Source organism: Halictus rubicundus, unplaced genomic scaffold (genome assembly GCF_050948215.1).
Source record: "Halictus rubicundus isolate RS-2024b unplaced genomic scaffold, iyHalRubi1_principal scaffold0111, whole genome shotgun sequence".
Classification (NCBI taxonomy): Eukaryota; Metazoa; Arthropoda; class Insecta; order Hymenoptera; family Halictidae; genus Halictus; species Halictus rubicundus.
Window position 1 is genome coordinate 9504 of NW_027488652.1, and position 14381 is coordinate 23884.

Consider the following 14381-nt stretch of genomic DNA (forward strand, 5'->3'; position numbering starts at 1 on the left):
CACTTCGTAAGATTCAAATTCGTTATTCTCGTTCGAAATGCCCATGACTGCTCCGGTAGGATCTGCACAGTCGCGGTCACTCTGCCGCTATCTGCAAAGAATATCTTCGGAGGCCACGCATCGTGCCGAAGAGCATAATCCTTGGTAGCGTGGCGTGACCGACGGCTTGGTGTGCGTCTCCATGTATATCACTTATACGAGTATTCGGACGAGTGAATGGATGGTCTGACACGTCCACAACCGTGCAGTGCGTAGTACGCGGACGGATTGTTCAAACGAGCTCACGGTTTCCCTTCGGATCGAATCGATACGATCGGAGTCTGCACGATCGCTGCTATTCTGCCGCGGCCATCACAGAGAGTACTCGGAGGCCACCTATCGTGCCGAAGGGTAAACTCCTTGGTTGCGTGGAGTAACAGGGGTCTCGCATGCGTCTCCACCTGGGCCACTTGTACAAGAATTCGGCCAAGTACCTGGATGGTTTGACAGGTTCGACTTCGATCGATCACGAGGTCGAAACGAGTCGTTCAACCGTCACTACGTCGGGCATACGGGTCGAATTAGAGCGATCGGACCTTGCACGATCACTGTCATTCTGCCGCTACCTCCATGGAGATTGCTCGGAGGCCACATATCGTGTCGAAGAATGAACTTCTTGGTTGCGTGGAGTGCCAGGGGTTTTCAGTGTGTGTCTCCAACCGGACCACTCGTACGTATCTACGGCCGAGTGCACGGAAGTTTAGACAGGTCACGAACACGCACATTGCGGGGCACAATTCATATCGAAAATCGTTGGAATCAGACCTTGAAAACCAGGCGTAGAGACAGCGTGCGAACCGCGTGCGCCGTAATACGTAAGACACAGTGTGTCGTGTCTCGTACGCGTTACGAGGAATCGGTACGGATTACTGATCCCCAGAATTCCGCGCGTCATCACAACGGTATTTATTGCCCTGAGCGTCGACAAAGATCACAGGCCGTCCCGTATACAAATAGTTCTTCTGAGAAGAGATTATACAAATCTGTTAGAGATTTATTTCATTACACTTCCATTGTACATAATTCCTCATCTCATTATAACAAGTTTTACAACGTACAATTTTATAACAATGCACGATGTATACGAAACACGAAAAATAAACAACGACATCGATCTATCGGTCGGCCTCGGCGCGCTGCTGATAGATCAGTTCGTCTATTGACACTACAACCGACAGTTCTTACGTGATTCAAACCCGTCCCGCCTGATCACCAAGAGTTTCGTCGGTCGTTAGCTATCGCATTTATCTTAGACTGGCCGGTAAGATTTCAATACTGAAATCCCCCTGAAGTCTAAAACAAAATCTTTATTCTGAGAATATATTGCCTTTTAGTGACTCGAATTTTGTCTACCACACTATATTTATCTCGCCCAAACCTCACCGCTTTCCAGTGCCTGGAGGCACGAACCCATCTCCTTCGCGAATTGACACGCGTAGGGAATTGGGGGTAGTAACCGGCCCCCGCGAGATTGTAAAAAAAAACTATTCTTGAGGAACCGAGAGAGAGATAAAATTAATTAAAATAGTCGACCATAGAATGTACGGTTACAAGCGCATCAGTGGAAAGGAGAATAACGATAGAGTGAAAGTGCGATGGTGGGAACGGCCGCGTTCACCGTGAGGCAGGAGCGTCAGAACGCCGATTTCTAGCACGATTTGGCGAAATCGGTCACGTTACATGCGATTATGCATGGGAACGTGACATCCTCTTAGCGGTGGGACGTTGAAAATTTTCAAAGTTCGGTGAAGGTGTATGAAAAGTTGGATATTTTGTGTAAAATAACATAGAAATGTTAAAATTTATTATATTTTATAAAAAAAATTTTCATACTTTTTTCGCTCTAAGTTCCAACCAATCCAATAATAATCAATCCATAAGATTCCAAATCTATATATTTTTTTCCTTCATTCAGCAACAAATAATATCTAATCAAGAGGCAAATTTTGAAATTCTTGTTACGAGCCAGGGCTGCGAGCAACGCGAGAGGCCGGCGAGGGGTTGTTACCCCAGGAATATGGTTTCAGTTTGTTAGTTAGGTAAGCGGACGCACCCAATGCGATATCGGGGAGCCGCTAGGATAGTTGACGTCGAGGACGCACCTGATGCGAAATCAGGGAACCTCTGGGAGGTTGGAGTCAAACGCAGACGCACCCGATGCGAAACCGAGGAGCTACTAGGAGGATGAAACTTCGTGAACGCACCCTATGCGGAATCGGGGAGTCACTAGGTTGGAGAAATCTTCGTTGAATTGAATCTAAGATTAGTAAGCCTCGTAACTTATATATAATTTAATTGATACAATCCGAGCGGTAAGATTGTATCATGTGGGAACGTTCAATTATTAGATTAGGATATCAGGCAATAATTAAAGGTCGTAGATTACGCGAGTTAACAAACAAGACAAATATATTCTGATTTGGAATAGTTACAAGTGTAATTGTTTGTGTCGCGAGTGGATGTAGTAAGTGTACAATTAGAGAAATTGTTACCTAATGAGGCACGGTGTTGACGCACTGGCAATGCGGGGTTAGATAGCGATTGTTGAATGCCAAATAGAATATACAGGGTGGCCCACATAACTCTGAACAGCTCAATATCTCGAAAACTATGCCATCGATTTTAAAGTTCTTAGTCTTAAATTGCATGGAACTGAAGGGCCTTTCTGACTACATAAACGTGAAGTGGCCTCCCTTCCCCTTTAACGGGGGAGGGGAGGTACCTTTGTAATTTTAAATGGAACCCCCTATAAAGTGTTACATATTTAGATTATACAGGAAAAAACAAGTCAATTTTGTCTGAAACATTTTTTTGTCAGATACTTCCATGATGAGATATAACAGTTTGAAGTTTCGAGTTGTAGGTACTTGAAGCGCTCGGAAATAGCGTTATAGAATTATACGCGCTTAAATTAAATGTTCAAAATGTCCACCACGGGCTTGTAAACATTTATTTACTCGAAACATCAAAGTTGTTCTAACATTTTTTAACATTTCGGGAGTCACTGAAGCGCAAGCGTCACGTATTCTTTATTTCATATCCTCTTTTGTCGTCGGTGGTTCAAACATAACTTTGTCCTTCACATATCCCCATAAGAAAAAATCTAATGGTGTTAGATCGGAGGATCGAGGAGGCCATTGACAAGGTCCCCCACGACCTATCCATTTGTTCCCAAATTTTTCGTTCAAAAATTGCCTGGTGATGATTGCAAAATGTGGAGGAGCGCCGTCTTGTTGGAACCACATTTCTCTTCTAACGTACAGTGGCACATCTTCCAAAAGCGCAGGCAAATGATTTTTTAAGAAATCACAATAACTTGCAGATGTTACAGTTTCTTGAAAAAAATAAGGTCCAATCACAAAATCTCCTATTAGGCTACACCAAACATTTAAAGACCATCGATGTTGAAAGGGAACCCATCGCATCCAATTTGGGTTTTTCACGGCCCAATAATGCAGATTATGTCTATTTACATGCCCTGAATTCATAAAAGTGGCCTCATCGGAAAAAAGTATTTTGCACAAAAAGTCATTTTCCACAACACCCTGCAGCCACTCACAAAATCTTACGCGGTGATCGTAATCTGCCATCGAAAGCTCTTGTGATAAAACCATGTGATATGGATGATACTTTTGCCGTTTCAAAATTCGTTGAATTGATGAACGACTAATATGTGATGTTTGTGCAAGTGTACGTTGACTAATATGAGGATTTAATGTAATTGCAGCAAGAATACTGGCACTATTATTTTCATTAGTGACAGCTTTAGGTTTATTGCGAGTTTCTTTACACAATTCACCGTGCTCGCGAAGCCGCTTTTCTAAATTATGAAATGTTGCATGACATTTTTTGATCCCATAACGTTCAAAAAACATCACTGCTACACGCCGATAATTTTTTTGGCATTCACCTAACGTTAATAACATACTCACTTCTGTGTCAAAAGTAGCCATAATCACAATGTTACTGCTTGAATAACAGCTCTAAACTGAAAACGTTTTCATAGATAAGTGAGTCAAACTCAAGAATTGTAAATATTATTGTTTGTGTTTCTTCATGAATAAGCAAAGGACTCAAGCGCGTATAATTCCATAACGCTATTTCCGAGCGCTTCAAGTACCTACAACTCGAAACTTCAAACTGTTAGATCTCATCATGGAAGTATCTGACAAAAAAATGTTTCAGACAAAATTGACTTGTCTTTTCCGGTAGAATCTAAATATGTAACATTTTATAGGGGGTTCCATTTAAAATTACAAAGGTACCTCCCCTCCGCCGTTAAAGGGGAAGGGAGGCCACTTCACGTTTATGTAGTCAGAAAGGCCCTTCAGTTCCATGCAATTTAAGACTAAGAACTTTAAAATCGATGGCACAGTTTTCGAGATATTGAGCTGTTCAGAGTTATGTGGGCCACCCTGTATATAAGATTAATTAATGATCATGTATGTATAATTACTAAGTATGATAAATTAATTTTAGTATTAATATATATGTTAAGATGATTAATTATACTTGTAGATTTCATTATCGGCGTAAAAGAATAATAAATTTTAATTATTTAAATTTTACTATAAGAATATTTTATTCTATGTTTTTTTGTAAAATGATTTATTTAAATTCTTAAAAATTTATATTAAAGTATGAAAAATTTAATGAAAAATGTGTAACGAGTCCGTTTACCGCGGATCTCGTATAACGGGTCCTCGCGGCCGGATTTGGCTCGCCGTGCCAAGGTTCGCGGCGGGGTACGGGCGGTCGGGAACGGGCGGTCAACAACACGTGTTTTGCATGCGGCTCACTGTTCGTTCACGGTCATTCGCGGTTCGCGGCGGTCGCGGTTCACGGGTCACGGCTCGCGGAGCGGCGGATAGCAGATCGCGGTTTTTCCGGCCCGGGTCCCACGCGGGGGAACGTATCACGGCGGGGTCCATGGCCGTCCCTCGGCGTTCGGGTCGGCAGCTCCGGGAAGTTTCCTCGCGGCGGCGGGCACGGGTTTTCGCGGATCGCGACGGTTGTGGAACTGCGCGGCAGTCAACGGAAATCACACGCGTACTTGGCGTGGCTCGTACGGCGGACGGCGAAAATGAATCTCTTTCACGTACTACGGTTTGTTCGGCACCGGCGGTATGTTCCGACGCGTGTACGGCAGGTCCGGAAAGAAGAGCTCGTCCTGCGCGCCGGTTCCCTATATCCGATATCGACTCGCTAGGCCAGGGATGCGGTGCGGGGTGGTTCGCGGCGGATTTTCCGGCGACGTCACGCATCCGGCGAGGCGGTTTTGCAACATGGCGGTTTCCGTTTGCCGCCACGATCGGTTCGGAGACGCGGGGGTCGCGGAGAACGTTTGCGGGTACCGGCGGATCTCAGTATCCGTCGGTCGTGGTCGAGGGAGTTCGGGTTCGGCGGCGATCGCGGCTAGTAACAGGCCTGGCGCAGCCAGGTCTGTTACAAATGAATAGATAAAATGATAGAAGTTAATTTAAAATAGATATTTTATTTCGAGAAAGTATATCCATTAATAAATAAATGGGTATATTCAGTTCATGTAATGAAGTTGATAAAATTTTATAGAATTTGATGGAGTATCGCGTAGCATAAATATATGTATATATCGAGAGTATCGAATGCGCGTGCAGCACTCGAGAAAACAAAAAGAGAACTGTTCTCCCGCGTGGAACAGACGAAGGGCTCTCTCTCGCTGATCATGAGACAACGAGCATGTAGCGTTTTCAGTATATTTATATTAAATCAGTTTTATATTGTTCGCATATTGTAAAGTTTATTTCAAAGAAATTAAAGTTTATATATAATTATATATTATATAATTATAATTATTATATTATATATTATACATAATGAACGGAGTTCTGTGAAGTAGCACCTCAATCCCACAACAATTTGGTAGCAGAGCGTGGTTCTGCTGAATGGGATTGAAACACGTGTTGCACCGAAAAGAAAAGTTAACTGGTAAGATCGAAAGAAACAAGTAATCATGGCAGAATCGGCATCGTTTGCTATGTCAAGAATAGAGCCATTGACAAGCAAGAATTACGCTCTATGGAGCATGAGATTAGCAGCATTAATTAAGGCGAAACATCTATACCAAGAGGTTATAGTACAAGATGAGCCGATTAAGGACGAAAACGATGCGGAATCTGTTGCGAGATGGAACGATTGGTCGAGAAAAAACGGCGAGGTATGTGCAATTATTATCCTAACACTTTCGGCTGAACAAGCAATGGCGTGTAGAAATATAACTATGGCGAAGGAACTATGGAATACAATAAAAAGGCGGCATGAAGGGGCCGAGCGCCAAAGGAAAACGCAGTTGAAGATGAAACTAGCGCGTATTGAAAAGTTAGAAAAGGAATCAATAGACGAATACTTTACAAGGGTCCAATCTTTAGCAACAGAGATCTCAGAGTTGGGTACTGTCATAGATGAAGGCGAACTAATCTATTTTATTATCGAAGGTTTACCAAATAAGTATAGCGAAGTAACAACTGCGATATCCTCAAATCCTAATATAACGTATGAGACGACGAGAGAGACATTATTAAGGTTCGAGAGTAAATATGATAAGATGAGGAATGAAATAGAAGCCAAGGCATTTAAAGTTATAGAACAGAAGAAAGGTAGCTGCTACAACTGTGGGAAATACGGCCATCTTGCTAGAGATTGTCGAAGCAGGCCAAGAATTCAATCAGAGAGAGGAAATAATACCAGTACCGAAAGAGGCTACAGAGGGCAACACTCGAACAATAAGGGGAATCGATATGGATACCAAGGTAAAAATAATTATAAGAGTTACAAAGACAAACGAACGTACGAACATCGTGATGAATACGCGATGAGGGTTAGAGAAAATCTTGACATCAACGCTAACATATTGGGAAACGGAGAAAAAACTGTCTGGATGTTGGACTCTGCGTGTACTTCTGACATGAGCTTTCAGAGCAACATCATTTCTAATCAAAGGCCAGAAAATACAGAAATAACTACCGCTGAGCATGGGCGGAGCATTACAGATGAGAGTCGTGGTACAGTGCGTGGATTCAGTAACAGGAAAGACCTCGGAATCACTCCAATAAAGATGGAGGATACGTTATATGTTCCAGATCTTAACTGTAACCTTATGTCTGTGCCAAGTTTGGTAAAAAGAGGCAAAAGAATCATTCTTGATGAATACGGTGCTGAAGTCTACGAAAAGAAAACAGGTGAGCTTGTTGCCGAAGGACGTTTTGAAAATGATGCTTTTTTAATGCAGATTGATATTAAACGTGTAACGGTGGCGTCTCGCTTGCGTTGTCGCGCGAGCGAGGCGCGCGTTCCCTCCCCTGGATTCGCTCAGCGACCAGGGTTCGTCGGGGAGGGAGGATGAGGTGGTTTAATAACTCAATCTGCGTTAATGGTGAACAAAACTAATTTATTATCTTAATGATGTTAAGTGGTGTGTAATAAAAGAAATAATATATGTTTGTGGATAGAGGTATGAAAAGAAACAGAAAAGAAACGGGGAGCGGTCCACTCGTTACTCGCTCGGATTCCCGGACGGTCCGGCGACGGGCTGGCGATGGCCGTTTGCCTCTCCACCGGCCTAACAATAATCAAACAAACAAACAAACAAACAAATGAACGATCCGTGAGAGTGGATGCCCGACGCGGGTAGCTTAACCTAATTAAATTAATTATCCTAATGACGCGTGAACTAGCCTAGATTAACCGCGGGGCGCCGGTACGGTTTTCGGTTCCGGTAGACTTCGCGGAGGTTCGGTGCGGTACGCGGAAAATAATACGCGCTGGACGCGGGCGAGCCGGGCTCGCTGGAACGGTGCTCGTCTTCGGACGCCCTCGGCGCGGTTCGGGTAAAATCGCGGTACGCGTAGAGAGCGTGGTACGCGGGGAGCGCGGGCGAGCCGTGCTCGCTGTAGTGGCGCCTGAGTCGGGCGCTCTCGGCGCGATCCCGAACTCTCCCGACTCTCGAGGTGTTATTACCACCGCGGCCCAGCGAGATATATCGTGAATTGGCCCTGGTTTCCTCCGTGGGCTTGGCACGCGGGGCGCGGAGAGGAGGGGGTATGGAATCCGCGGAACGCCCCACCCGTCGTCCCCGCCCGACCGCGGCTCGAGCACGTAGGCACAGACGTAAACCTAATGCCTACGGCCCGAAACCGGCGTGGTCGCTCGTCTCCGGTAGTATACCGTGAGGCGAGTTCCACACGCTGCTGCGGCCGGTCGACGACTAAACGTGCGGAGCGCGACGCAGGGTCCCAGAGGGGAGAGCGGGACGCGGGAACAGGTCCGAGCGGTGGGGATGACGGTCCGGAGTGTCGTACCTTCGGTGCTCTGACAAGAGCAAGCCGGCGATCGACTGCCTCCCAGGATCCGGTCGCGGTCTCGGTTTCACGTAGGGGACGTAAACCCACTTACGTTCTGCCGATTCCAGCGCCTCGTCGTGTTCGCCCGATAGTATACCGCGGCTAGCACGATTCAGCGCGGCTGCGAGAGGATCTGGGCTCGGGTGTTCACCCGAGAGCTGCTCCAGACCAACTCCGTCTTCGGCTGGTTCCGTCGCGATCTTTATAGCCCGAGCGCGGACCTCGTGTGCTCGTTCGCGAGCCTTCGGCGCACGTCGATTGGTCCGCGCCCGGGCCGGTTTCGCCGATTGGCGCGCGGCTGGCCGGCACCGGTGATTGGTGCGGGCTAAGGTACAACTCGGCTCGCAACGAGACACATGTGTCTCGTTGCAAACGAGATCAAATGAAGCCCGAAACAGAGTCATGTTTGAGCGCAGCTGAAGCGAGTCGCGAGCTATGGCACAAAAGGTTAGGACACGTCAACTACAGATACTTACAGAAGATGGCAGATGAAAAACTGGTTGATGGCCTACCCAAGATTGGACGGGGAAATGATATTTGTGAGTCTTGTATCAGAGGAAAAATTAACAGATTGCCTTTTCCAGACGTTGAAGTGGAAAAGAGTCAACGAATTTTAGAAAGGCTGCACGTGGACTTGTGTGGTCCTATGCCAAAAACATCTCTCGGTGGAAGTAAATACATGCTGGTAATAGTGGATGAGTATAGCCGAAGATACTTTGTTGAATTTCTACGTTCGAAAAGTGAAACAGCGAGCAAGCTGAGAGCATTTATAGAAAAATGTGAGAATGAAAAAGAAAAGAGAGTAAAGTATATCAGATCAGATAATGGAACTGAGTTCATGAATGAACCGCTATTGAACTATTACAACGAAAAAGGAATTAAATGTGAGAGAACAACAGTATATATGTAGGAGGCAGACGCGGAAAGGAGAGTTCGCGACCGCGGAGGAACACCTAAACAGGCATAAAAACGCCCAAACGAGGCCGTCGAACTCTCCTGCGATCGAAGGACGCGCGCGAGCATGTGTGTGCGCGTCTGCGTGAGCGTCGACGATGTTGTGACCGCGGCGTAACATAACAAACGGTAGCGACCGCGGGAACGAGCGGCGGGCGTTAGGCCGTTACCCTAACGTCCAAATCATATAAGAAAAGATCGAGAATGTTCGATGAAGGCGCGGATAAAAGGACGCGTCCGCGCCGGGACGGGGGATTCGCGAAAGAACGATTATACGGTAAAGGCGAACGTCACGATACGATACGATCCGATACGATAATTACGATTACGACAAGCGGCTACGAACACGGATTACGAACACGGATTACGAATACGGCTTACGGACTAGGTTTTCTTTTATACTCTTTCGGCGCGCGAAGTAATTGTGTAATTGTCTCGTTGTACTGTGATTATCGTCTAACTATCTGTTAATAAAGTGGTTACTTAAAAATACTGCTCTTACATATATGCCTCAAAGCAATGGATTGGCTGAAAGAGCCAATAGATTCCTAATAGACATGGCAAGAACGCTGCTGATAGATGCTAGTTTACCCCAAGAGTTCTGGGCAGAGGCTGTGTGGACTGCGTCATATATTCACAATGTTGTACCAACAAAGAGGAGAATCATAGTACCATTAGAGATATAGATGGAAAGGAAACCATCTATTAATCATTTAAGAGTTTTTGGATGCAAGGCATTTTATAGAAACGACAACTTGCCTCGGAAGAAATTTGATGAAAAATCAAGAGCCGCTGTCTTCATTGGGTACTCGAGGGACAGAAAAGCATACAGAGTGTATGATATAAAGCAAGAGAAGGTAGTTGAAAGTAGAGATGTAAAATTCATCGAAATGGAAAAGGGATATATAATGCAGATGAACTTAGAATCTGAGACATTAAACTACGTTATTCCATACAGTAGTACGGAGGGATATATTGAGATGAGAAACCAGACTGTCTCGATGAATCAAAGGCAAGATGAAACAGGAATACAAGAGGTTACTGATACGGTAGAAGAAGAAGAATTGAGTACAGAAATGAACACTGAGGGATTTACAAGAAGAGGCAGACGAAAAGGTGACACAAGTGAAGTTTTACAAGAAAGACATAATCGGATAAGAGAAGAGAATGAAAGACATTTGCTGAATCAAGGTGTACGAAGATCTTCTAGAGAAAGGAAACCAAACGTGAGACAGACTGCAAGTATGAGCCGGGAAGATATCCCGAAAACGTATGATGACGTCATGCGATCAAAGGAGAAAAACAAATGGTTGGAAGCATAGAAGGTAAACTAAAGACATTAGAAAATTACAAAGTATGGAAAGCAATTGAAGAACCAAAAAACGAAAAAATAATTAGGAGCAGATGGGTTTTTGCGAAGAAAGGGAACGGTGATGGCATAAGATACAAAGCCCGATGAGTTGCTGATGGGTCGAGACAACAAATAGGCAAAGATTATGAAAATTCATACAATCCAGTTATGAAAAAGGAATCTCTGCGCACACTATTGGCAATAGCAGCAGCTAGAGGATTTCAAATAAAATTCATAGATGTCGAGTCGGCATATTTGAACAGCAGACTGAAGTGGAAGGTGTACATGAGACCCCCACAAGGAGTCAACGTTGAAGGAGGGAAAGTTTTCCTGATTGAGAAAAGCCTGTACGGTTTGCCAGAAGCAGGTAGATGCTGGTATTTTAAGCTAGTCGAAATTTTGAGAAAAGCAGGTTTGAAGTCGACGAAAGAAGATCCGTGCGTATTTGTCACGGAAGAAGGTAACGATTTCTGAGCCGTAGAATTTTATGTAGACGATTTCGTTATAATTGTTCAAAATGATAGGGTAATAAATATGTTAATATTAAAATTAAAAGAACAACTGAAGATTAGAGAGTTAACAGGTAATATAGAGTTCCTGGGAATCAGCGTTGATCGAACCAAAGACGGCTTCCTATTGGGTCAAGGGAAGTTCATAGATGAAATTCTGAGTAGGTATAGCATGCAGAACTGCCACGCTGTCAGAACACCGGGAGTAATAGGAACAAAGCTAGACGAATACGAGGACTCGGAAAAGGTTGATGACATCCTGTACCAAGAAATATGTAACCGTATCGATTACATATCTGCGTTCCTTCGTCTCGTGCTAACCTCAAACCGAGGAAGTGTCGTGCAAACCGCACGACACGGGCCCATAAAATCATACAGGCAGCAATCAACGGCCGTAGCTATTAATCCAATAATAACTACAACGAGACGAAGGCAACTGTATCGTTCCCGAGTCGAATTCTTGACAAAAGGAAGTTGATTTTCTCGCTTGTTTCGGTATACGTTCGTGCGGGAATTCGCGATACGTTTCGTACAGAGTCAGTGCGGTTGACGTCTTTCCACCGACACCGGAAAGCCTCCGAACCCACTGAATGGTGACGACGGAGACGATCCTCAGGGTCGGCTGTCTGACCGACGCCTCGTATGTGTCGTCACTCGGGCACTTTTCCTGAGTAATCAGCTAGTGCTCGTATGCTACGACGACTCACGTTCGTTCGGGAGAATCACGACGAAAACGCGTAACCTCCGGGGTATTGCCTAGTTCATTCCACCAACACCGGAGTGTACCCGAACCCACTGCATAGTGACGACGGGGCAGTCCTCAGGGTTGGCCGTGTGAGCAAAGGTCTTATACGAGTCGTCATTCGTGCATACTCCCCGAAATCTCGGCTTTGTGTACGGGTGTTACGACGACCCCAGTCGTCCGGCGGAGTCGCGACGACAAGGATTGGGTGTGGTCAAGGTCGCTCCTCCAACACCGGAGATCATTCTGACCCACTGCAAAGTGATCGCGGATGATCTCCTCAGGGTTGGCTGAGCGATCGTAGCCTTGCACGAGTCGGCATTCGTGTGCGCCTCCCGAGAAATCGGCAGCGGGTACGTGTGTTGCAACGGTCCTCGATATAGCGGGCGAGATCGCTCGGACGCGTCGGGACGATCGCGTATAAAGGCACGGCAATGAAACAAAAGTAGAAGAAATAAAACGGTTACAAATCCTGGGAAATATCGGATACCTGGTTGTTGGGACAAGACCAGATCTGGCATTTGTTTACAGTAAACTGTCACAGTATGCTAAAGATCCGCGTGAGATGCATCTACAGGCGTTAAAGCGGGTGCTGAGGTATATCCAGGGTACGAAATCATTAAAATTAAAAACAGGTTCCGGAAGTGGCAAGCTGATCATAACTTCAGATGCAAGTTGGTGCACAACGAGCGACTCGAAATCATTCGCTGGGTGTACAGTGAAAATAGGAAATTCCATGATTGGTTGGAAGAGTCGGAAACAAAAGATGGTAACACCATGGAATCAGAATTGGTTGGATTATGTGATGCTGTTAAGGAGGGAAAATGGATGGTTAGATTATTACAGGAGCTAAATCAATTTGATTTAGTTGTAAGACCAATTCAAATCAGTACGGACAGTCAGGCAGTGATAGACTGGATATCAAATCCGAGAGTTAATAACACTGTCCAACACCAAAAAAATTTTGCAATACCTGTTGGGTGATTCTTATACACTTTGTCATCCTAAAACCGAATCTGAAAGTAGAATTGCTCCATCACGCAACGTTTTCGAAAAATTTTGGTTTTTGTAAAAATGCCCGATTTTGATACGAAACGACGTGTTACGCAAAAACTAAATACGCGAGAAAGTTCAAATTTGAATCAAGAGATAGAGGGGACTCTCCTCTACATATTCTGTGACGTTGCACAAACCCCGCCGCCCTTAAGCGTCCCTAACAACCGAACGAAGGGACCGGACTGCCGTAAAACAAGTTGTCGCGAATAGAACCACGGCTCGATAGGTTAGGAAGCGCTCCCCGAGGAACTCCCGAATCGACAGGAACCTCGTACTTTCACCCTTTCGCGCACGCCGAGCCCGGCAAGTTTCAGGTACGCGAACGGCACCCCGGTATCCAGCCGACCTGAAGAAAGGGCACAGCGCTTCGCGGGACCACCTACGCCAAACCATGGCCATTACGCAAATCCGGTGCACCGGTAATAACGAGGAATGGGCGACGCCACACACGGGCCAGACAACCCGGAGGTGACGAAGCGGGACGAAGGCCCCTGTCGACCATCCGACAACCTATTTCGCGGTCCTGCCGTCGCCTCACCTAGCCAATTGCAAGGGGCCTCGGCGAGGGTGGTGTAGGCGCCCCCCCCCCCCTCCATACCGGGGTAGGTCACCGATCTGCCCCGCGTTTCAATTTCGGAATGATTTTCGCGTAAGGTCTGGGGCCCAAGGACCCGACGTAGGCACGATCCTGCGAGTTCCGAATCTCGCGCCAGACGCGCGCCCTATTAGAGGAAAAGCCGGACTACGGCAAGGAGTGGGGATGCGAGGACCCTGCCGTAACGCGAACGGACTAGGCCGAATTGCTGTCGCGGTGACTTCCGTACTGAGTCGTGTCTCGAAAATTACCGAACTAGCCCGGACCGCCGTGTAGCCGGCTCTACCGAAACTCGTTCCGATTACCGTACATGCGAAGTGCGTGCAGTTCCAATATCGAGCTGCCGCGGGACCACGATCTCGATACCGATAGGAAGCCAGAGCCGAACAACCGGTAGACCATCCCGAGCGAGGCGGGCCGAACCGCGACAGAAGGCGGAAATGGTACCGGCAGGAACGGTAAGTCCCTTAAGTGACCGTTTTCGTGGATTTTTCGCGAGTTGGTTCGCCAGGCTCTGTCGGGGAACAGACGAGGTCGGCCGACGACGATTCCGTGCCCTCGCGGCAACGCGAGCTCGCGGATCGCCCGTCGGACGCGTAATATCGCGTCTCGTTCCCCGAGTTTTCGCGCGCCGAGGCGCTTCTCGCCTCGGACATTCCGCTAGTACCGAATTCACCGGTACCTTGAGCCTCGGCAGCGAGTTCCCGGAAAAATATCGTGCGGAAGTCTTCCTCGGAGGAGCTGCCGCCGTTACCGT

General features: G+C 46.4%; 1 protein-coding gene across 1 annotated transcript; it reads left to right on the forward strand.

Annotated features, from left to right (window-relative positions):
* Positions 1-6031: 6031 nt before the first annotated feature.
* Positions 6032-10057, forward strand: LOC143363746 (uncharacterized). Its single transcript, XM_076804285.1, has 4 exons — positions 6032-7079; positions 7158-7256; positions 9002-9102; positions 9848-10057. Exons 1-4 carry the CDS (start codon positions 6032-6034, stop codon positions 10055-10057), a joined length of 1458 nt encoding a protein of 485 aa, XP_076660400.1.
* Positions 10058-14381: the final 4324 nt, after the last annotated feature.